Source organism: Lactuca sativa, chromosome 5 (genome assembly GCF_002870075.4).
Source record: "Lactuca sativa cultivar Salinas chromosome 5, Lsat_Salinas_v11, whole genome shotgun sequence".
Lineage (NCBI taxonomy): Eukaryota > Viridiplantae > Streptophyta > Magnoliopsida > Asterales > Asteraceae > Lactuca > Lactuca sativa.
Genome location: NC_056627.2, coordinates 302,912,954 through 302,935,266, shown reverse-complemented (window position 1 = coordinate 302,935,266; position 22,313 = coordinate 302,912,954). Strand labels below are relative to the sequence as shown.

Here is a 22,313-nt window from a genome sequence, read left to right as displayed (position 1 = left end):
TTTATATATTAAGTCAGTATGGAGAAGTGGATCTGGAAGTATGAGCTTTTGGAACGACTAAACTCTTAATGAGAAAATAGGGATTTTCCAGTGGTCACGTTGTTATGAGGGTAGCCACGGCGTGGCAGAGTCAAAAATCGTGTCTTCCATGTTCTGGCATTGTCACGACATGGTAGTTCCATGCATGCTGACTATTTGATCTTGTGGGCCTACGACATGGCCAAGGAGGGCCATGATGTGGTGTTGACCTTGACCAAGTTTGACCGTTGACTTTTGTGACCAGTTTGACTTTGGGTCAAACTTGAGGGCTTTGGATTGTTGATTGAGATTCTACCGGGTTTGGAGATTAATGGATTCGCGGGAGATAGCAGTAAAAAAAGGGAAGCGCGTCTCAGTGCTTCGGGGTTCTTTATTCTGGTGAGTTTTGCTCACTTTACCCATGGGTCGAAGGCAACAATTCTAAACCATTATGTTTGGTTATCGTTTAGTATAGGGATGCCATAGGGATTGTATTTAGTCACGTAGGATAGACTGAGGACTCTTGATCTAGGCTTTCCTACATGTTCCTTGTTTGGTTATGGCTCTAGAGTATAATCATATGTCTGGGTGTCTATCTCACCTTTAGGTACATATGGGTATACATTCCTTGGATTGTTGGTTATGTATCCTTTTGTGTGGGCCATTGTTGTGCTTTAGTGATATGTTAGTTTTATATATATATATATATATATATATATATATATATATATATATATATATATATATATATATATATATATGTGTGTGTGTGTGTGTGTATATATATATATATATATATATATATATATATATATATCCTTGTATGATAGGATGCATCGGTAGTGGTGTGCTGGTTAGAATACCAGTAGGTTGATTATCGCCTGGTGGAGTGCCCTAGGGGTTGTAGGTAGTTGTTAACGAAAACGCGTACTCGCAAGTATACGAGGTCGTGCAAGTAATATAGTCGTAAGACCAGATATCGAACCCACAGGGACTATCCTATTCTAAGGAAGAGTGAATTAGGCAATTGATTGCAAAAGTGATTGATTTTATTAAACTAAAGAAATAATTAAAATAAAATTAAATTAAATTTACCAAGGTAAAAATGAAAACTAAAATAATCGAACAAACAAAGAAAACAATTTAACAATTTAACAATTATGAGAAAAACAGGATTCGGTTGACTTATACGGGTTCCATGATTCTTCTAATGCAACTAATTTGTCAAACCAATTATATAGAAACGAATAACTTAACACCAACAAAAGTTATCAATTACCTTTCGGTCTCATGATTCGATTTAAAAAACATTCACTCATATCTCTATGTAGTTTATAATTTTTTAAAAAAAATTAAGTCCTATGGTTTTGTTAAAAATGCCCTAACACACGTCTATGTTAAGTTTAAGCGAGATAAAGAAACCGCACATTCATATTTAAACGATGTCACAAATAAAGCTTCCCTCGAAATCAATATAAGCATGTAAATATTAAATTTAAACCAAACAAATTAACCCTAACTAACGTTGATCAAGTGCTAGCCAAAATCAAATTTACCCGATAAAAATCATATTTTTAAAAAAACAAGCACACATTTAAATATGCTATTCGATTTCAACAAAATTAGTTTAAACAAAATCAACTACATCAAAATTATCATCTCATTCTAGTCAACCAAATCCACAAAAAGTTTACTCCATTAAACTAAAATAAAAAAACCATAACAGTGAGCAAATAAAAATTAAACATCATGTTTACTCAAATCCTAATTATTTAAATAACTTAAAATAATATCTAATTTCAAGGGTAAAGAATTAAAAGGAAAAAAAAACACCAGATTGTTTTGCACCGATTGTTGTTTTTTTGCGTCACTCACGTACATGCCCTCCTTTTCTTTTAGTCATTCATCCATGAGGAATGATGCTAATGGTGGATCGGGTGCAAGGAATGGCGGCAGTTTAGGTTTCTTTTCGTAGGTTTTTTTTTTCTTTTTTTTTCCGTTCGTATCTTCCGTCCGTTTTCCGCTTTGTAAATAACCATATATTTATATAAAGCATAAGTACAATCTTGCCCCTCCAACTTTCATGAATGGTGCAGCTTTAGCCCCTAGCTTTTAACTTTATTACAAAATTTACTTTAGCTTTTGATTTTCGTCCAGCAAACTAACTTCAACTTCCAAGTCGATTTTGAACAGGAAAACGACTGAATTAGTGAAAACTCAAAACACGAAACTTGTAGATAATTGTGTCTAGTTTCCGAAACATCTTGAATCGCCTAAGTCGGAGTCCCGAGGAGCCGGATATGATGAAAACACTGAGACGTGGTCAATCTGCCAAACATCTTTTATTCGCCTTAATTGCTCGTGATGAATTTATCTTCTTTCAAATCCGTCAATTCCTTTAAGAAACCATTTGGACATTATAATATGAGTCCAACTCCCACCAAGACTCGTTGAATAAGTGGTGGGGGCCTAAGAAGCTTAGGCAATCTTGTATTAACAAGATAAAATCCGTTAATTCCTTTTAGATTTTTGAACTTCATAAGAGGAAGTCAAACTCCCACCATGACCCGTAGACTAGGCGGTGGGGAACCCATGAAACACAGGTTGCACTTGCATTAACAAGTAAAATGAATACCGTCGATTTCGATGCAATGCACAATGTGCTATATTATGGATTTCGTGCAAGAAAACCATCTCCCACCAACCTGTAGAATAGGAGGAGGGGAACTCAAGAAACTCGAGTTGCACTTGTGATGACAAGTGGTGATGAAAGCCGTCAATTCCTTTAAGAATTTTGGACTTCATAAGAAGAAGCCCAACTCTCATCGTCCTATAGAATCAGAGATGAGGAACCCATGCAAGACAGGTCAAAAACCCAACTGAATGGGTAGAAAAACACCAACCGAGAAATATTATGTCGATTACACTCATTAATGTAAATTTATCTTTTTAAGCTCAAAAAATGATGTAAACTGTAAAATCTGGGGACAAAAATAAGTTTTTTTAGTTCATTTAGAGATCGAAAAACGAGCACTAAACAGTAGTCATGTAGGATAGCCTGATAACTTTTGATCTAGGCTTTCTCGCATGTTCCTGTTGGATTAGGTGTCCATCAGTTCCTTGTTTGGTTGTGGCTTTAGAGTAGGATCATTTGTTCAGGTGGCTATCTCACCTCTGATTACTTATGGTTATGCATTCCATAGAGGTTAGCTTGTAACGGAGCAATGTGTTGTGAGAGGCCTAGTAGGTGGTAGTGAGTTGTATGATTGATAGTTACATGTATAATTATGTGCCTACTTGATCCTTGATTGTTTATATGTCGACATATGGCGGCGGATGAGGTTAAGGCGGTCCCGATGTATGTTGTAGGTCAAGATACCATGTGCGAGCTGGTTGTAAACCGTAGGCATGGAGGCTCGGGAAGACCACTTGGGTTGAGGCGGCAGACCAACAAACCAAGGGTATTCCAAACCGATGATTGATTGGACTCATTGCATGTTGCCATTCCAGTCTGATGTCTGATTGGGCCATGGTAATCCAATCTGATGATTGTGGACCTGTTATGCATGCTAGTATGTTTGTTGATGGGGTACTTTGGGTAAAATTAACTAAGCTTTGTGCTTACCTAGTTGTTTATGTTTCAAGTTATGTCGATGATCGTGGGAAGGCGAAGGCGAGACTGTACACATGCATCGGCAACATTGAGGATTACACGTTATTTATATTACTCTGATTTTCGATAAATGTAATTCAGAATAAATGGTTTTCTTAAAATGGATTTTTAAATGGGAAGTTTTACCTTAATAAAAATGAAAAAAGTTGGTTGTGAAAATGGGACGTTACACGTTCGTATTAGAGCCCTGGCTTGAGCGAATTGGAGGAACCCTTGTGTGAATCTAAACTCAAACTAGGATCCGAGAATTTTCACAAAACGGTTTTAAAATGATAAATTTATAACAAAAGTGTTGGGTTATGGATATGGGATCAGTCTCTTGTCATGATCTTGTTTAATTGTTGGCTTGGGATCGGGAACGTGAACCTTGACTTAACCGTGGTTTACAGGAAGATGTGGTGTGTATAATCATCCAGAGCCCAAATAGGAAAGTGGTTCCCAAAATAACCATACTTGTTATTTGTGCTGAATTTGAACTTGTTGATGTATGAATTGTTAGAAAATCATGCTAGTGGATAATCTAAGGTTCTCATAAGGAATGTTGGATAGAAGTTGTAACACCCTGTTTCTGATCATTTCCATTTCAGGGTGGTGATCAATGATTGGGTATTAGCAGGATTAGGAGCCTTGAAGAAATTAGTTTTGGGCTCATTTGGAGGTGGGTGATGTATATTGGATGATACAGGTATTCGGTTTGTGTTTTGGAGTTAAAGGGTTTTTCAGTAATTTGTCAGCTCAGGCTTCTATGGAAATGGATGTTTATTCGGGATATGGTAAGGCAGGTATGAGTTGATTAAAGCATAGAGCTTCTCGTTACCTTTTCATGGATGTATGGATCTTCGGAATCGGATATGTATCGAAGAAGTTATGGCCTTCGGAATGAGTAGGGTTTGAGAGGAAACCTTAGTACGTGGGGCGTACCTAGGGAGTACGAGGTGTAGCGGGGCGTACGGGGGTTAGTGGAAAACCCTAATTTTAAGTGATTGTACCCTATATAAGCACATTAAGTCCTTAGGGCTAGCCTCTTTACCAGCCTCTAAGTCCCCAAAACCCTAGAAATCGTCCTTTAGCCTTCAAGATGGTATTTTAAGCTCATGGTGTCCATTTTTGGTGTGTTTGGTCTATTTCCAAGAAGATCGAGTTTGGTGCAAGGATGGGGATCAAGGAAGAGCTTATAGATCTAGATTATGGGCTTCACTTCCAGCTTGTTTGAGGTAAAAAGCTATGAACTTGATCATTAATGTCTTATATCTAGCATGTATGAGTTTTTGGTTCATTTTGGTCCCAATAATGAGATCTAGTGGTTTGGTACCGCTCCAGGAGCTATGATTTGCCACTCTTGGTGTTTATGAGGTTCTAGATGCATAAAGTGGCCTCCTTTAGGGTTTAGAACCCCCAATGTATGAGTTGGTGTCCATTTGGTGAAATTTTAATGTTTTAAGTTGATGTTGGGTTCTTTTGAAGCATGCAAAGTCATCAAGTCAATGACTTTATGGGTCTAGACGTTCCTTAAGAAGTAGATATGTGAATTACTCCGATTTAATGTTTTTTGCAGAGCACACACCACATGTTTCTGCATTCTGTGAATTACTCTGATTTAATGTTTTTTTGTTATATTATGTTTACCTCATTTTATGGGAAAGAAATGTATTAATGATTTATTAATCTAAAAACAGAAATTTTATGCCATTATTTTTGGGACGTTACAAAAGTGCCTGATTTCGGTGATGCCTTATGATAGAGGAAATTGCTTGCTATATGATATTTGATTGTGTGATTGCTACATATATGTTGTATGGTTGTATATGTTCGGGATTAAATAGCCTTAGAATTATCAACTTAGCCTTATTTCATGTTCCTTGTTTGGTTTTGGGCTTATGACAGAGTAGATTATTTGACAATCTATCTGAACTCACATTATGTACAACAAGCATGCGCAAAAGCAAATAATGGTGCGGGAGCAAGGATAATCCTAGGAAGAGTACCTAGGAAGTTAGTTGTAGCTCGTATGAGAAGTAGCTATTAGCACACATTGGAATGGTCTAGTGCAGTGACTTAGGACCTTAAGATGAATTCTGAATCGACTACAGATAGGTGTGGAAGATAGTATAGGCCCATACTAAAGCATAGGATTCGTATGAGATGCATGAGGATTCTTGAGGCTACTAAGGAACTAATAAGAGGGTGGCCTAGTATGTTGAGCACTGTGTTTTGATGTTTGATCTTTCCATGGTGTATTTTTAGTATGGCAGTTGGGGGAGGTTCATGATCAAGTGATGGTGGAACTGTGAGAGCAGGCCTAGAGGAGGAGGACATTTGTGGGATCATTGTTGTCAAAGTGGACTTGGCAATCAGAGGGGCGATTTCAGAGTTGTTTGGGTCGGTCAAGACCATGCTGATAGAGGAGTTTTATCAACGCTATGTCGCCGTCACAGGGGTATTTTCTGTTGTAGCCACAACAGTTGTCGTCATTACATTATCTCAGAGAGTCAGGGCATGTAGTACCGAGAGTTCAGTTATATGAATCATCTAGAGTTCAGAGGCGACATAGACCCAATTATCACTTTTTGATGGATTTTTGATATGGAGGAATGTTTCTTCACATGTGGGTGTCCTGAGAACCAGAAAGTGAAGTTAGCACTTAATCATCTTTGTTGGGGTGTGAAGGATTGGTGGGAGTTTGTGACTCAGAGCTTTTCGTAGGCAGAGCGAGTCGCAGTGACTTTGGACTAGTTTTTGGATATGTTCTGCGTTGAGTATGTTCCTCTACTGGAGTGAGAGCAACTGGCACAGGAGTACCTTTCGCTCAAACAGCTGACGGAGTCGGTTACACAGATCACTAGAATGTTTATGGAGAAAGCTCTTTCGGCCTAGAGTATGTCGCTGCAAAGCTGGCACAAATGTTATGATACTTGAGTATGATCAAGACAAAGATTCGAGAGTTTGTATCTACTCAACAGTATTGGACCTTAACTGAGATGCAATTAGGTACCAGGAGGAGGGAGATTGAGTTGGAGATTTAGCAGAAGGAGGAAGGGACGACTTCATGACAATATCAGCTGGAGGCTAAGCAATTCAAGTCCGCTGACATGGGTTTAATATCAACTGGGAAGAGGAGATCCGAGTGTGGCAAGTGTGGAAAGTGTCATGATGGTAGGTGTTGATCTTTTGTATGTCACAGGTGTGGAGAGGAGTGTCATTTTGGTAGAGATTATAGGTGGAGTACGTGAGTTTGCTTCCATTGAAACCAGGAGGGCCACATCAGAGCTTGTTATCCTTTTCTTGTTTTTGGTGAGGTGTTGAACCCTACACCCTTAGCTTGGCAGCTTCCCGACGGTCATCATGGGATGGTCGTAACCCCGGAGACCAAGGATTGAGTTATCAGTTGTTCTATTTACTCGATTTTTGTAGTGTTGATATTCACATGTAATTTTTGTTTATGTTTCAAAGTTTAATTGTAATCTTGTATGATCATTTGAATGGAATTATCTTATTTAGCTCTATTTTAAATTGATTTCTTTTTATAAATTGATTAATTATCGTTGTTCTCGATTACATGCGTGTTAGAAATTTTGAATGTTAGGTGAGTTCAGATTCTCTGATGTATCTGAATATTAGTGGTTGGGATCAAGTAATAGAATTCGAGTTGGTCTGGGTATTGAAGGATTATGAAGTTATCAGATTCTAGCATATTTCAAGTAAGGGAGAGTGAAACCTTGCAGCATGAAAACCCTATGCCAAGGTTCAGGTCTCAGCCGGATTTCTCTAAGTTCAAGATTTTTTTCTCAACTGCTTAATTTTCTATTTTCACATCAGGATCATTGTCATTTGTTGGACTTCTTTTTGAATTGTCTCAATTTTAGTTGTGCTAGAAGTTTGTAGGGCATGCTTGTGCTTTTCACTCTAGGGTGTTAGGAGCCCATGTTGAAGATTGTGATGTGGGATTCCTTGTATGTTCTTGTTTGATTGGGGCTTGGAAGTCTGAGTGACGGCTCAAAGGCATTGTAGGGTTAGTTAGGTCTTGTTGGAATTGATGTACGTCATGTTAGGTTGCGAGTGATGTTGTTGGTTAGTGGATCGGGGGTAAGCCCGAGTGTTATTAATGGATAACTGAGCAAAGATGTCCGAACGAGTAGGAGTATGGCTTAGATCAGTATATGACCGCTTGATTTTCTTTGCATTAGTGGGTTTTTATGCGGGATTAGTATAACGATGTTGGGACAAGGAGATCTAGATCCAATATAATATGCAGATTTCAGTCAGCATGATTGATAGGAAGGATGGGTTAGCCTTCTCTGCGGGTTATGGGCTAAGAAGGGAATTCCTTATTTGTGGAATGGTTTCCATCAGGTCGCTTGCTTCTCGTTAAGTTTGCTGAGTTGTTGGGAGATCAAGGGATTCTATGGTAGTTGTGAATTGGAACGTTAGAGTCTCTAATCGAATTGGATCAAAATCCTACGCATGGAACCTGTCTTGTCAATGGTTGCAGTTGTCGGTATGAAAATGATCTCAACTCATGTCAAAGGAGTTGGTTTTGAGGGACCCACAAGGGGTTTAGAGAGTGTTTGAAAGGAAACATCAAGAACTGATTTCGAGGACGAAATCTAATTAAAATGAGGAGAACTGTAACACCCGTTTCCCCGAAGAGGGTTGGACAAGATTAAAGGAATCAAAATAAGGTTTTTTGGAGAAAACCCACAGCCACGATGTGGGGCATGGATTCCCATGACATTGCGTCAAATTAATGAATCGTGTGTTTAGAGGGCCGCCACAGTGTGGCAGCGGTAGCAGCCCAAGCCCATGTATTTCTAGGGTTTCTTCCATATTTAAGCCACTTAATTCCATTCTATGTCATTTCTTTCATCCTCCATCTCCCCATTCCGAAATCATAGCCCCCTTTCCGTAATTTTGAGCTTGGTGACTCCATATTGTGGTTGGTTGCTTCATTTAGTGAAACTTAGAGAAGAAGGTAGTTCATTTTGGTGCAAGGAGGAAAGGAGCAAGCTTGGATCCAATACCTTTTTCACATTTATGAGTTGTTGGAGGTAAAAAGTTCATGTCTTGACATTATTATTCTTTTTCCAAGTATGAGAACATTTTTGGATGTTTTGGTCCCATTCTTGAGTGTTCTTGGAGTTTAAGGAATTCCATAGCTTGATGTGGTGCTCATCTGGTCATGAAATTCTAAGCTAGTGTGAAAAAGGTCTTAACTTGAGTGTTCTTAGCCCCATGTTTGAGTTTTGGTCATATTAAGTACTTAATAGACTTAGGGTTTAACATCTTGTCTTATGGTGAGGTCCTAATGGATAATGTTGGAAACTTTATCCATTAAGTCTATGTGGAAAAGTGGATCTGGAAGTATGTGCTTAAATTTGGAAGGATAAAGCTCTTAATGAGAAAATGGTCATTTTTCAGTGGCCATTGGCATGGCGAGGGTAGCCATGGCATGGCAAAGTCAAAAATCACGTATGCCTTATTCTAATATTGCCACAACGTGGCCAAGGAGGACCACGACGTTACAGTTGCCCTGCATGTTGACTATTTGAACTTGTGACCCCATGACATGGCCAAGGAGGGCTACGACGTGGTATTGAACGTGACCAAGTTTGACCGTTGACTTTTGTGACCAGTTTGACTTTGGGTCAAACTTGAGGGCTTTGGATATTGATTGAGATTCTACATGGTTTGGTGATTAGTGGATTCACGGGAGCTAGTTGTACAAAAAGGGAAGCGCGTCTTAGTGTTTTAGGGTTCTTCATTCTAGTGAGTTTTCCTCATTGTACCCATGCGTCGAAGGCACCTATTCCAACCCATTAGTTTTGGTTATCATTTAGTAGAGGGATGTTATAGGGACTGTATGTGGTCACGTAGGATAGACTGAAGACTCTTGATCTAGGCATTCCAACATGTTCCTTGTTTACTTGTGGCTCTAGAGTAGGATCATCTATCCAGGTGTCTATCTCACCTCTAGGTACATATGGTTATGCATTCCTTGGATTGTTGGTTACATCCTTGTATATGGGACATTGTTGTGTTGTAGTCATCTGCTACATTTATGTACATATATCCTTGTATGATATGGAAACTGAAACTCGCGTTTGGAGAATTTGGCATACAACCTCTCCCTCCTCAGAGTCTCCAAATACCTCCAACAAATGATCCTTGTGTTGCTCCTTGTCTTGGATTAGACTAGAATATCATCAATAAGCATGATAACCGGTCAATCCAACATCGGTCTACATACCCGGTTCATGAGGTCCACAAACATTGTAGGTGCATTGGTGTGCTTGGATGGCATCACCACGAACTCGTAATGACCATAACGAGTCCCAAAGGCCGTATTCTACACATCATCATCTCCGACCTTCATCTAATGGTAACATGATCGCTAATAAATCTTGTAGAACTAAGATGCGCCCTGAAGATGGTCAAATAGATGATCAATCTTCGAGAGTACGTAATGGTTCTTCACCATTAGCTTACTCAACTCCCGGTAGTCAATGCACATCCTATGTGAACCTTCCTTCTTCTTCACAAATAGGATCGATGCTCCCCATAGTGAACTACCCGGTCTGATAAACCCATTGTATAGCATCTCCAGAAGCTGTATAGACAACTCTTGCATCTCTGGCGGTGCTAATCGACATGGTGCTTTGGCCATCGGGGCCACACCAGGAACTAAATAAATCTGAAACTCAACCTGCCTCTTGGGAGTCACTTTAGGAAAATCCTTAGGAAAATACCGAACGACGGGTACATCACTCACAGTTGCCATGCCCCCAACTTGAGTATCTGTCCCATAGGCCAAAAATCTAGAACAACCCTATTGAATATATCTTCTAGCCCTCACGGATGAACAAAGAGCCAAACTGTGCTGAGCACCCTCATCCTAAATAATCAAGTCTTCCTCACTTGGGGTTTGAATCCTCACCAACTAGTTCTCACAATAAATCAAGGCCCCATTAGGAACTAACCAATCCACCCCTATAATAGCCTTCGACCCTCGCAATGGAATCAGTACCAAATCAATCGAATATCTTTTGTTGAGTAAGTTCAGAATACACCCTCGATGAAACCTCGAAGCACTCACTGAGTGATCATCATATATCTCTATCTCCAATGGATAATCCAACATCCCAGGTGCATCACTAAACTTCTTGCTAAGCGCAAGAGATACAAAATATCGGGTAGCATCTGAATTGAATAGAACATGAGTAGTCATACCATTGACTAAGAAAGTCCCTATACATGATCAGATAAAACATAAGCATAACATAAGGAAGGTGATAAAATACACGATAAAAACACATACCGATAACCACATCCGGTGCTGACCGAGCCTCATCGGTAATCAATTGGAATGCCCCACTCTTTATCACAGGTGCCTCTGCCTTGCCCATGCGGCCATCGGTAATCCTCAAGGTGGCTGGTGCAGGCACAATCACTGCTCCTCCCATTATCCTCAAACGATCAACCTTTTTATGGCGAGTCTGTTTGTAATGAAAACGAATCAGTGCGCCACGGGGGCAATCTCTACTCATATGACCATTCTGTCCACATCTGTAACAACCTAAACCTATTGATCGACATGCACCACTTTGTGGATTCGACAACAGCTTCAACCCTGCTGGCCCCTAGTGTGTGATCAGAAGTCTTGGTCTTCTTAGTCTGGCCCATTGCTGTTTGTACGTGCTCTGGCTTGCGTTTCATCCGAAGCTCCAGCTCAATCTCCCGCTCACGGGCCCTCACAATAATATCATTCAAGGTCTTGCACCCCAAAAAAAATCACAAAAATCTCTCTGATTTCATCCCTAAAAATGTCATGATATCTCGTCTTCTTCATCTCCTCATCTGCAACATACTGCGGAACCAACAGAGCCCTCTAACAGAACTTGGCAGTGATCTCCATTACTGTGGTTATTTTTATGTTTCCATCATGACTGGAAAGGACGATTCTCTTCAATCAATTAGTAATCGATTGGTTGGAAAGAAATTACACTTATTGGAGCTACTTTATGATGAACCTCGTTCATGGGAAGAATATGTAGGGCTATGTCATTGGGACTAAAGCCAAACCTTCAGTGCCTCAAGCTGAAAATTTCGATTTGTTGGTTGATACTTGGGAGACTGATAACTCCAAGGTCATTAGTTGGATTAACAATTCTATTACTCAGTCTATTAGTATGAAATTGGCTAAATATGAAACAACAAAGGAAGTGTGGAACCATTTGGAGAGATTTTATACTCAATCCATTTTTGCTAAAAAGTATCAGTTACAATATGGCATTCGTTCCCTTCAAAAAATGATATGAGTATTCAAGATTTCTATGACGCTATGTCCGATTTATGGGATCAGGTGGCTCTTACTGAATCTAAAGAATTAAAAGATTTTGAGCTTTATATTGCTAGGAGGGAAGAACAATGTTTGGTACAGTTTTTGATGGCGTTGCATTCTGATTTTGAAGGACTATGTGGAATGATTCTTCATCGTTCCCCTTTACCCTCAGTGTATTTTGTTGTTCATGAGTATATTGCTAAAGACACTCATATCAAGTCTCTCACGGATAAAGGGTCTAAAGCAATCTCCACTCCTACTTCCACTCCTATTGTGCTTGCTATTTCTACTGATCATTCTAGTCAAAATCCAAGGGTTGCTTATGATGAATGTGCCTTCTGCAAATAGAAAAATCATTGGAAAGAACAGTGTCCATTGTTAGTTAACAAGGGTAAATATGGTTAGACTCAATTAGGACCACAACATAGATCTAGTCAAGAAAAGTTTCAGCCACATTCTTTCGGTGCTTCTCCATGGAGAACAACATAGTTGTTGTTGTTGTTGCTCCATCAGTTGACACTGAGTTAGTTGACAACATGCCACCTTCTGCATTGGATCCCAAGGTTTTTGAGAGTTTTTAGATAGTATTTTGGCCTCCAATCCTACTGACATGTTTGCATCTATATCTCATTATGGTCCTGCTTTATCCGGTACCTTAGGTATACCTTCATATTTTTGGATTTTAGATTCTTGTGCAACCCATCACATGTCTCCTTATTTGTCATCGTTTACTTCTCTATCATGCATGTCATCTATCTCTGTTATGTCTTTTATTGATATATCTATGACAATTGAGGGTGCTTGGTTTATTTATATTCCTCATCTGTCTCTCCTTGATGTTTATTACATTCCCAAACTCACTTTGAATCTTGTTTCGGTCAGCCAGTTGTGTAGGTCTGGTAATTAAGTGTTCTTTTCTAATTTCGTATGTGTTATACATGACCAACACACTCAGAAGGTGATTGGGATCATCCGTAGGGTGGCAAAACTTTATGTCTTGGAGGTTCTAAAAGTGTCTGATGTTGCTGCCTCCAACAATGATTTGTCTTCTTTTTGTTTGAGTCCCTTGTCTTCTGAGTTTTATCTTTGACATTCTCTTTTGGGACATATATCTGTATCACATTTGATTTTTCTAGCTTCTAGTGGTGTTTTGAGTGATTTGAACACTTATGATATCTCTGATTGTAGTGGTTGTAAACTGGCAAAATTCCCTGCTTTACCTTTCAGTAAAAGTATATCTTGCTCCATTGCTCCTTTTGATATTATTCATTCTGATGTGTGGGGCCCTACACCAGTATCCACAAAGGGTGGGTCAGCCTATTATGTATCTTTTATTGATGATTATACTCACTATACCTAGGTTTTTCTCATGAAACACATATATGATTTCTTTGGCATTTACAACAATTTTAGAGCTCTTGGTAAAACTCAACATTTAGCTGTGATAAAGTGCTTTAGGTGTGACTTAGGGGGTGAATATACCTATAATGAATTTACTTTGTTACTTGCTTCTGATGGTACCATACACCAGTCATCATGTACTAATACTCCTCAGCAAAACAGTGTGGCAAAGCGGAAACACCGTCATATTGTTGAGACAACCCACTCATTGCTCTTGTCTGCACAGGTTCCTAATGCCTATTGGGGAGAAGCAATCTTGACTGCTGTTTATGTGATTAATCGTATTCCTACTGCATTGAATTCATGAATGTATCCTTTTGAGAAGCTATATGGCCACTTACCAGACTACTCTTCTCTACGAGTTTTTGGATGTATGTGTTTTTGTTCTTCATCCTCACGTTGAAAGGAACAAGATGGGACCAAAATATGCTATTTTTGTATTCTTGGGGTATGGTGTTGGACAGATAGGATATTGTTGCTATGATCCTGTGATTCAGAAGTTATATGTTTCCCGACATGTCACATTTTTGGAACATATTCCTTTCTACTTGATTCCTGCTTTAGTCCATAATGTAATGAAGTCATATCTTTTGTATATTGATCCTTTTGATGAGGATACAGAGACTTGAGATTCATCTATGCTGCCTGATTCTCCAACTCAGGACATGCCCCCATCTTCAGAGATTTCCTCGACTTCTCATGAGTCCGCACCTTCGACTGTTGAGATTTAAGACCCACCTCTACCACCCCTTAGGACGTCTACTCATCCTATTAAGTCCACTAAGCTTCCAGATTTTGCCTACTCTACATACTTAAGATCATATGCTTCATTTATAGTGAGCATCCATAATTTGTATGAACATAAATCGTATAGAGAAGTTATATTGGATCCTCTTTGGCAGAATGTTATGGCTGAGGAACTCACTACTCTTCAACAAACTTAAACATGGGATTTGGTTTCCCTTCCTCTTAGGAAACATACAATTGGTTGTTGTTGGGTGTATAAGATTAAAACAAAATCTGATGGGTCTGCTGAGCGGTACAAGGCCAGACTTGTAGCAAAATGGTATTCTCAATAGTACGGTTTTGACTATGAGGAGACTTTTGCCCCGGTGGAAACGATGACGACAGTATGTACTATGATTGTAGTTTCATCTGTTCGACAGTGGAAGATCTTTCAAATGGATGTCAAAAAAGCCTTTTCGAATTGTGATATCCATGAAGAGGTTTATATGTCTCCCCCTAGGAATTCAACATCAGTTGAGTGAGGTTTGTTAGCCTTACAAAGCTTTGTATCGTCTCAAGAAAGCACCTCATGCTTAGTTTGAGAAATTCTCCATGATGATTACCTCTCTTGGATTTATTCAGAGTAAACATGATTCGACTTTGTTTTTTAGATGCTCAAGCACAAGACGGATTCTTTTGTCCTTATATGTGGATGACATGATTATTACTGGTGATGACCATGGTGGTATTGATTTTTTGAAGCATGATCTAGCTCTTCGATTTGCTATGAAGGATTTGGGCTTGTTGCGTTATTTCTTGGGTATTGAGGTAGCTAAATCTAAGAAAGGGTATTTTCTTTCTCAGACTATATATATATATATATATATATATATATATATATATATATATATATATATATATATATATATATATATATATATGAATTGTTTACACGGGCGAGCCTCTCTGACAATCAGACTGTAGATAATCCTCTTGAAATTAATGCACGATACTCTCCTATTGATGGTGTTCCTTTATCCGATCCGAATCTTTACCGAACTATCATGGGAAGTTTGGTTTATCTCACAGTTACTTGTCTGGACATTGCTCATGTTGTTCATGTTGTCAGTCAGTTTGTTATTGTTCCTACTTCTGTTCATTGGGGGGCTATTCTCCGTATTCTGAGATATCTTTGTGGCACTCAGTTTCAGACCTTCTTGTTTCCCTCAATGTCATTTCTTGAGTTGCATGTCTATAGTGATGTTGATTGGGATGATGATCGTCATGATCGAAAATCCACCACTGGATTTTGCGTGTTTCTTGGAGAATCTCTCATTTCTTAGAAGAGCAAGAAACAAGACGTTGTTTCTTAATGTTCCACGGAGACTGAGTATCGTGCTATGACTGTGACTACATGTGAGATTATCTGGTTACGGTGGCTTCTTGCAGATTTGGGGGTTCACCTACTTCCGTGTATTGTGATAACTTACAGCTCGGGACCATATCGCTTTTGTTTGTTCCATCCACCTTGCAGCATGTTGATATTTTTACAATGGCTTTGTTATCGTCTTGTTTCGATTCTTGTATGACATACTCTTAATGCTTATTACTGTGGTATTATGAGTTTAAAGGGGGATTTTAGTGTGTATGTGTGTGTGTGTGTATATATATATATATATATATATATATATATATAGTTTATTATAAGCCCACTTGTTTTGGGATCCTTTTTGTTTTTAGCCCATTAAGATTTGGTTAGCTTAGTTTGTCTTTATATTCCCCATATTTTTATACTTTTCAAGAACCTTATAATCTATCTCTTTCATTAATCATATGACTCGATTATCATTACCAACTAATTTCTAGCATTCTACGTCACTTCATACGAGATCGAAAGATAATTTATATCTTCCAAATCAATTTATGAAAAGATTCTTTGACTTTAGTCATTGATGAAAAATTTATCATCCTTTATAAAAACATTCAAAGTATGAGGAAATAAACTTTATTATAACGACTAGATATCATCTTATGGTTACCAAAGCCAAAAAAAAAGAGTGGAATTTGTGATAAGTTAACATGCATGCCCATAAACCATCATATTTTTATTTGTTATAGCTAAATGCAAAAAAAGGTACTTGCCATTATTTTACTTATTTATGCAAAATATTAGTTTTTCATAACATTTAATACATCAAAAACCAAAGGACTTCTAGCATAATGATATTAGGTGTTTCCCCTTTTTTTTAGGTTGAGAGTTCAAGTCTTATGTGAGACATAAATAGATTTAGGAGTAGTTTAGGATTAGATTAGTTTGCCGTTCTAAAAAAATAATTAATATATCAAAAATTAAATTACAAAAATAGTTCCTATAATTTAGTTAAATTCGTAATTTTGGTCATTGGTTGTAAAATTTGATACGCTACATCTATACCATATTAAGATTTCTATTTTTTTTTACCAATTTATAACTTTTAAAAATATAAAATAACTTATGGGCCTACCGTCTCTCTCTCTCTCTCTCTCTCTCTCTCTCTCTCTCAAGACCACATATAGAAACCCGATGTAGACCTTGGCCACACCTTCGTCTTCTCATCTTTTTCCTACTGCCACCACCTGAATTATTGTCATTCGTCTTCTCATCTTTTTCCTACCGCCACCACCTGGATTATTGTCATTTATCTACATCTTCACCGAGCAACTACCATTAAATCAAGCATCAGTCTACAAACGACCACCACAGTTAAAAGCCTTTCACCATTTCTACATCATTGAACCGAAAACATCAATAACTGAGCCACCATACACCACTATCATCTTAAGCCCTTGTTCTAATTCAGACGCCTTAGCTAGCCTAATGAATCCAAACACCAAGATAAATCTTTTTTCAAAAAACCAAAGTGGTTTTCTTGTCAACATCTCCCGAACACAATAAACCAATTCCCCAAACATCAGAAGGAGGCTCTTAAACACCATTAATAACATCTTTACATGATAAGTACATAGGGGTACCTCTCTAGTAAGGACCTAACTTGTGCTTCGTGCTCTGTTTTGCTCGTTTTTCTAGTGAAACCATCTCTTGAATTCGCTACAAGCATTACATTTTTATGGTGTAAGTCATAATGAACGTACCCTTTCTTGTGAATATGAGTTAACTAACGTAGAATTGACCTTATATAGCCTTTGAAATCATTTTATGATAAGCTTTTCCAAATTTCTTGATTAGGTCAACTAGGGTTCCACTAGAGAAGATGAAGCCAAGAGATGAGAGAAGGTTTAATCAGGGATTGTAGAATGTTAAAGGAGATTGGGTCGTCGATGGTAGGAGAAGAAGATGGAAGGAGGCGGTGAAGTTTTTGAGTTTAGGTGGTACAGACAAGAAAGAGGCGAGAATAAAGAAAAAATGAGAAAAGAAGGGAGTAGGGTAGGGGTGCGAGGTGGATTGAGGTTTTTTTTCTAGACAAAACTGTAAAAATGGTCCCTGTAGTATGCATTTTTTTCTAACGTTTGGTCCAAACCTCGATTTTTTAGATTAAAATCCTTTTGAGCTAGTTTTTTTGGTCCCTCAAAAAACTAACAAGACTAAAATGCCCTTTTATTTTTATTTTGACATTTTTAAAACTTATTTTAATTTTTTACTAATTAAACAACAAAAAAGGACTGATCTCTCTCTCTCTCTCTCTCTCGCTTTCTTTCTTTCTCTCTCTCTCTCTTACATCTACACCCACCACCACCCATCCTTCATCATCAAGTGCTTCTTAAATGGGAAGCTTCCGGTCACTGTGTCCAGAGGCGATCCTACTCTTCACGTTCCCAAACTTCGAAATCTTGCAATGAATTGTGATACCACTGGGAAGTCATGACCGTATTCCTCTTCTTCCTTCATCAAACTGCCAAAACACAAGATAACAAACACCAACTCTTTAATTTTCAGGCGGTGATGGAGTAGACCTAGATGCAATCTTCGATCAAACTCTAACAACGGATGTAGATCTAGATGCAGGTATCTGGTGGGACGACTTTAAACCCAAAAGAAACTTGATTTAGGCTAATTTTGGATGAAATCAGAAGAAGATGATGGAATTAGAACTTCATATCTGCTCTGTTCTCTGCCACCAAGGATGAAGAATTTCTCCCTTGCTTTGGTTATATTAGGTTGTAATACGAAGTTGTGATGACAACTATAGGTAGGTTAGATCTGAAGCTATTTCTATAATAATTTGGTTATGAACTGTAAATTGTTTGTTTCTACAATTGAAGAATCTGGGGGGTGATTGGTTGTTCGATCTACTTCACTGATTATCATTGGTTCATATAATCGAGATTTAGGGATTTGCTGACATGAGAAACAAACGATCCTTAACACATGGGTCCTTGACCCCAATCGTTTTTGAGATCTTTGATTTTTTTAGCAAGCCCGATCCTTCTTAGAGTATCTGGTAATTATAGTTTTGAGATCTTTGATTTTTTTTATGCATATAGATGAACACATGAATTGTTCCACTTGATTTTCTTTTCTACTGGTAAATCAATTTGATACACAGAGAGAGAGAGAGAGAGAGAGAGAGAGAGAGAGAGAGAGAGAGAGAGAGAGAGAGAGAGAGAGAGAGAGAGAGAGAGAGAGAGAGAGAGAGAGAGAGAGAGAGAGAGAGAGAGAGAGAGAGAGAGAGAGAGAGAGAGAGAGAGAGAGAGATCTTTTTGTTTTTTAATTAATAAAATATAAAAATAAGTTTTTAAAAAAATAAAAATAAAAATAAAAATAAAAGGGTTTCTTAGTCTTTTTAGTTTTTTGAGGGACCAAAACAAAAAAAAACTAACCTAAAAAAACTTCAATCCAAAAAAACCGAGGTTTAGACCAAACCTTTGAAAAAATACATACCATAAAAGACAATTTTTATAGTTTTGTCTTTTTCTTATTATTGAAAATTATAAATGGGTAAAATAAATTAGAAAGGATAAACTGGTACTAGGGATATGAAGTTAACCAAATCGTAAGGACCAAAACTGTGATTTACTATCAAAACGACCAGTTTTCCTCGCTTTTAACATCTTATGTTAAATTTAGATTTAAACTATTTCTTTTACCATTTTATATACTTCCTATTTCTTTCTTTTAGTCAAATTGATAAAATTGTTTTATTAAATCTCACCCTCGTTGTACGATAAGATGTGTATTCGATGAATCTATTAATAGTCTAAGTATGTTTTTTATTCTCATAGTTTTGCACAAATTAAGAAAAACCCTAGTTCTTGATTTGAGGTTAAAGTTCAAAATTTTGAATAAAGGGAAGTTTACATAGACAAGACATGTGTATCTCTTCTCCTTCTATCCATAAACTCATGCAATCTCCTGAGTGCAACATTAAGTGTTTCTTCACTCATATTTGCAAAACAAACCCTAAACCAACCGGGGTCGGAGCACCGGCAAGAACTTCCCGGCGAGATGTTCAGCTTCACTTCCTCCATTATCGTCTTCCAGATCTCCAGTTCACCTTCTTTTGTTGCCTCCTTCAAGTAAGGACTCAAATTCATCCAACAAAACAGCCCAGCATTCCCTTTTAAACACTCGATTCCAGCCTTCTTCAACCCATCAACAATCATTTCATATCGTTTCCTCAATCTTTCTCGATTGATCTTTATATACTTTTCAGTGAATTCCTTATTTGATAACATAGACGCCAATAGAAACTGAGTTTGCGATGAAATTAGGGTAAAACTAGACATTCTTCGAGCAGTTGTCACTACTTGATCATTATATGAGTACACAGTTCCCACTCGGAAACCCGGAAGACCAAGATCTTTCGAGAGACTATAAACGATGTGACAACGTTCGGAATCTTTGTAGTTTCGTGACTCGAGGATCTCTGCTATACTGACAAATTCGTTAGAATGGAATACAGATCCTGAATAGATTTCGTCCGAGACTAAATGAATGTTTTTTCTCGTGACGAAGTCCAGGATCTGTTCTAGAACTTTCCGTTGGATGGTCGCACCCAACGGGTTCGAGGGGTTCGTTATTAGAACCCCTCGTACTTTCTTGTTCATGGATCTTGCATGATCATATGCAGATTCTAAGGCTTCCGGAGTAATTTGGAAATTGTTTGAGCTTTCGCAATGGATTGGCACAATTTCCACACCAGTTCTCCATCTCAAATCTCGATCGAATCTGAAACATTCATGAAATTATGTCAATAAAACACAAATCATTATAAGTATATAATTTTATGTGTTAAAAAGATCAAAGTTTCGGTATTAACTAATATGTCAGAGGTCACATATCAAGTGGACCCATCATTGCCATTTGTTTCAACATTCTTGAAACCAGGTGATATAGAGGCGATAAAGGTCCACATATTAAGTGGACTTTAAAGAAATATTTATGAAAACAAAATAGCTTCAAAATGAAGAAAACTTTCATACCCTGGATAGTAAGGAGTGGGGACAAGCAACGCGTCGCCAGGATTTGCTAAAATGAAAGTTAAAAGCTCATTAGCAGCTGTTGCACCCGCAGTCAAAACGACTCTTTCAGGGTCGAATTTTGCTCTTCCACCTCTCACTTGTTCCATAAAACTTGCCATTGCCTATAAACCCAAATGTACACTAGTTAGTTTATTTTAATCCCTGATCATAAACTATGCATATGTGTTAGTACATATTGTGGAAAAGGTTGTACCTTTCTGAAAGTTAAAAGGCCATGGTAGTCTTGAAACAAAGCATTCTCTCTAAAACCAGAGACCCTTTTGCCCCAACTTGCTGCTTCTTGATTAGATTCCAAATATTCTTCAAGCAAATCAAATGACACCTGTTCAAGAAAACCAAAACCCATAAACTGTTAGGTCATGTAAATGTAGACAGACTTAACTGTACAGTTTTTGATGAGATTTGATGCATTTGTGCTTACTTGATTTTCCGCTAACCCCATTTGTATAACCCCATGAGGGTTATGTTTTTCATGATATGGGTTTTCATCATAAGCTTTCCATCCAGCAAAATATGGAGAGTTTTCTCCATGGGTTTCTGAAACTGCAATCTTTGATAAACCAACAGTTGGTTGTACAATCTTTATTGCCATGAATACAACTTTCTAAAGAAAGTAATGTGTTCTTTGTTTTTGTGTGTTTTATTGATAAAAACCATTCTCTAGAACTCGTATTTATATGGGGAGTCAACTCCTTTTTCCCAGAGCTCAAATTCGTGAATGCAAGATAGTTATGCTGCAAGGATTTGTACATTGTGTATTAAAGATTGTAAACTTATGCGAGCAAGTGGCGTTTAAATGGTCAAACACATACAAAATTTGGGGTTTAATTTGGCAAAGGGACGGATGAATAAAAAATTGTATATAATAAGATTGGGGATCAAAAGTCACATTTTTTTTGTAAGATATACTTGTATTTTATTCTTGGTGACAACTATTGGGTTTTGTCATCTTCAAAATGCTTATGAAGTTGCACTTGTCTAATCATTTTTTGTTTTTATGGTAATCAATTTATCAATAAGATAAGTAACTTTGATATTTACATTTTAAGTTAATTAATCTATCAGTAAGATTGATGAGTGTTATACCACACGATACCACAATATACGTCATCATCATCTTAGTTTTCCTTTACACCACAAAACTAGTGGGTGTCATACCATACTTTTATTTTTATTTTATTTTTTCTTTTTTTTATTTGAATAAAATATAATTGAATAAAATTAATAAAAGGAAAAATAATTACATAGCTAAAAAACAACAATTAAATAAAAACAATACATAAAACGATTACATAGATAAAAACGACAATTAAATAAAACACTACTTGTAATAATTTTTCATGATGTCCGCTATAACCCTCAAAACCATATTAAGCTCGTTACGAGTGAGGTGATCGGAAAGTTTTATTAAAAATTTCATACGTACCCCGACTTCTTTACTTCTCCTCTCGAGCTATTTGTTTCTCCTCCAACTTTTCTTTTTCAAAACTGAAACTACTTTCAAAATTCAAATTATAAACTTCGAAACTACCAGCAACTCAGTGAATGCCATCTCCTTTTTTCGTTCTCGATGTATCGGACGAAGAGCCTATCTTTTTCATCTTATCTCGACGAATCGACCGAACTACCTCTTCAAGCCCGAGCATTTCGTTCAAATCAACTACAAAGTGCAGTGGCGGA

The 22,313-nt window shown here is 37.6% G+C and overlaps 1 protein-coding gene across 1 annotated transcript; it reads right to left on the bottom strand.

Moving 5' to 3' along the window:
- Positions 1 to 19,400: 19,400 nt before the first annotated feature.
- On the bottom strand, positions 19,401 to 21,258 carry LOC111892562 (1-aminocyclopropane-1-carboxylate synthase 7). Its single transcript, XM_023888618.3, has 4 exons — positions 21,055 to 21,258; positions 20,827 to 20,955; positions 20,574 to 20,734; positions 19,401 to 20,319 (listed from the first exon to the last, which is right to left on the bottom strand). Exons 1-4 carry the CDS (start codon positions 21,223 to 21,225, stop codon positions 19,446 to 19,448), a joined length of 1,335 nt encoding a protein of 444 aa, XP_023744386.1. The 5' UTR covers positions 21,226 to 21,258; the 3' UTR covers positions 19,401 to 19,445.
- Between the last annotated feature and the right edge of the window lie 1,055 nt (positions 21,259 to 22,313).

Coding starts and splice junctions, on each gene's coding strand:
- LOC111892562 (XM_023888618.3), bottom strand. CDS start 21,225: ATGGCAATAAAGATTGTACAACCAACTGTTGGTTTATCAAAGATTGCA. Junction 20,956..21,054: donor TGGGGTTAGCGGAAAATCAA/GTAAGCACAAAT, acceptor TTTCTTGAACAG/GTGTCATTTGATTTGCTTGA. Junction 20,320..20,573: donor CCCACTCCTTACTATCCAGG/GTATGAAAGTTT, acceptor TGAATGTTTCAG/ATTCGATCGAGATTTGAGAT.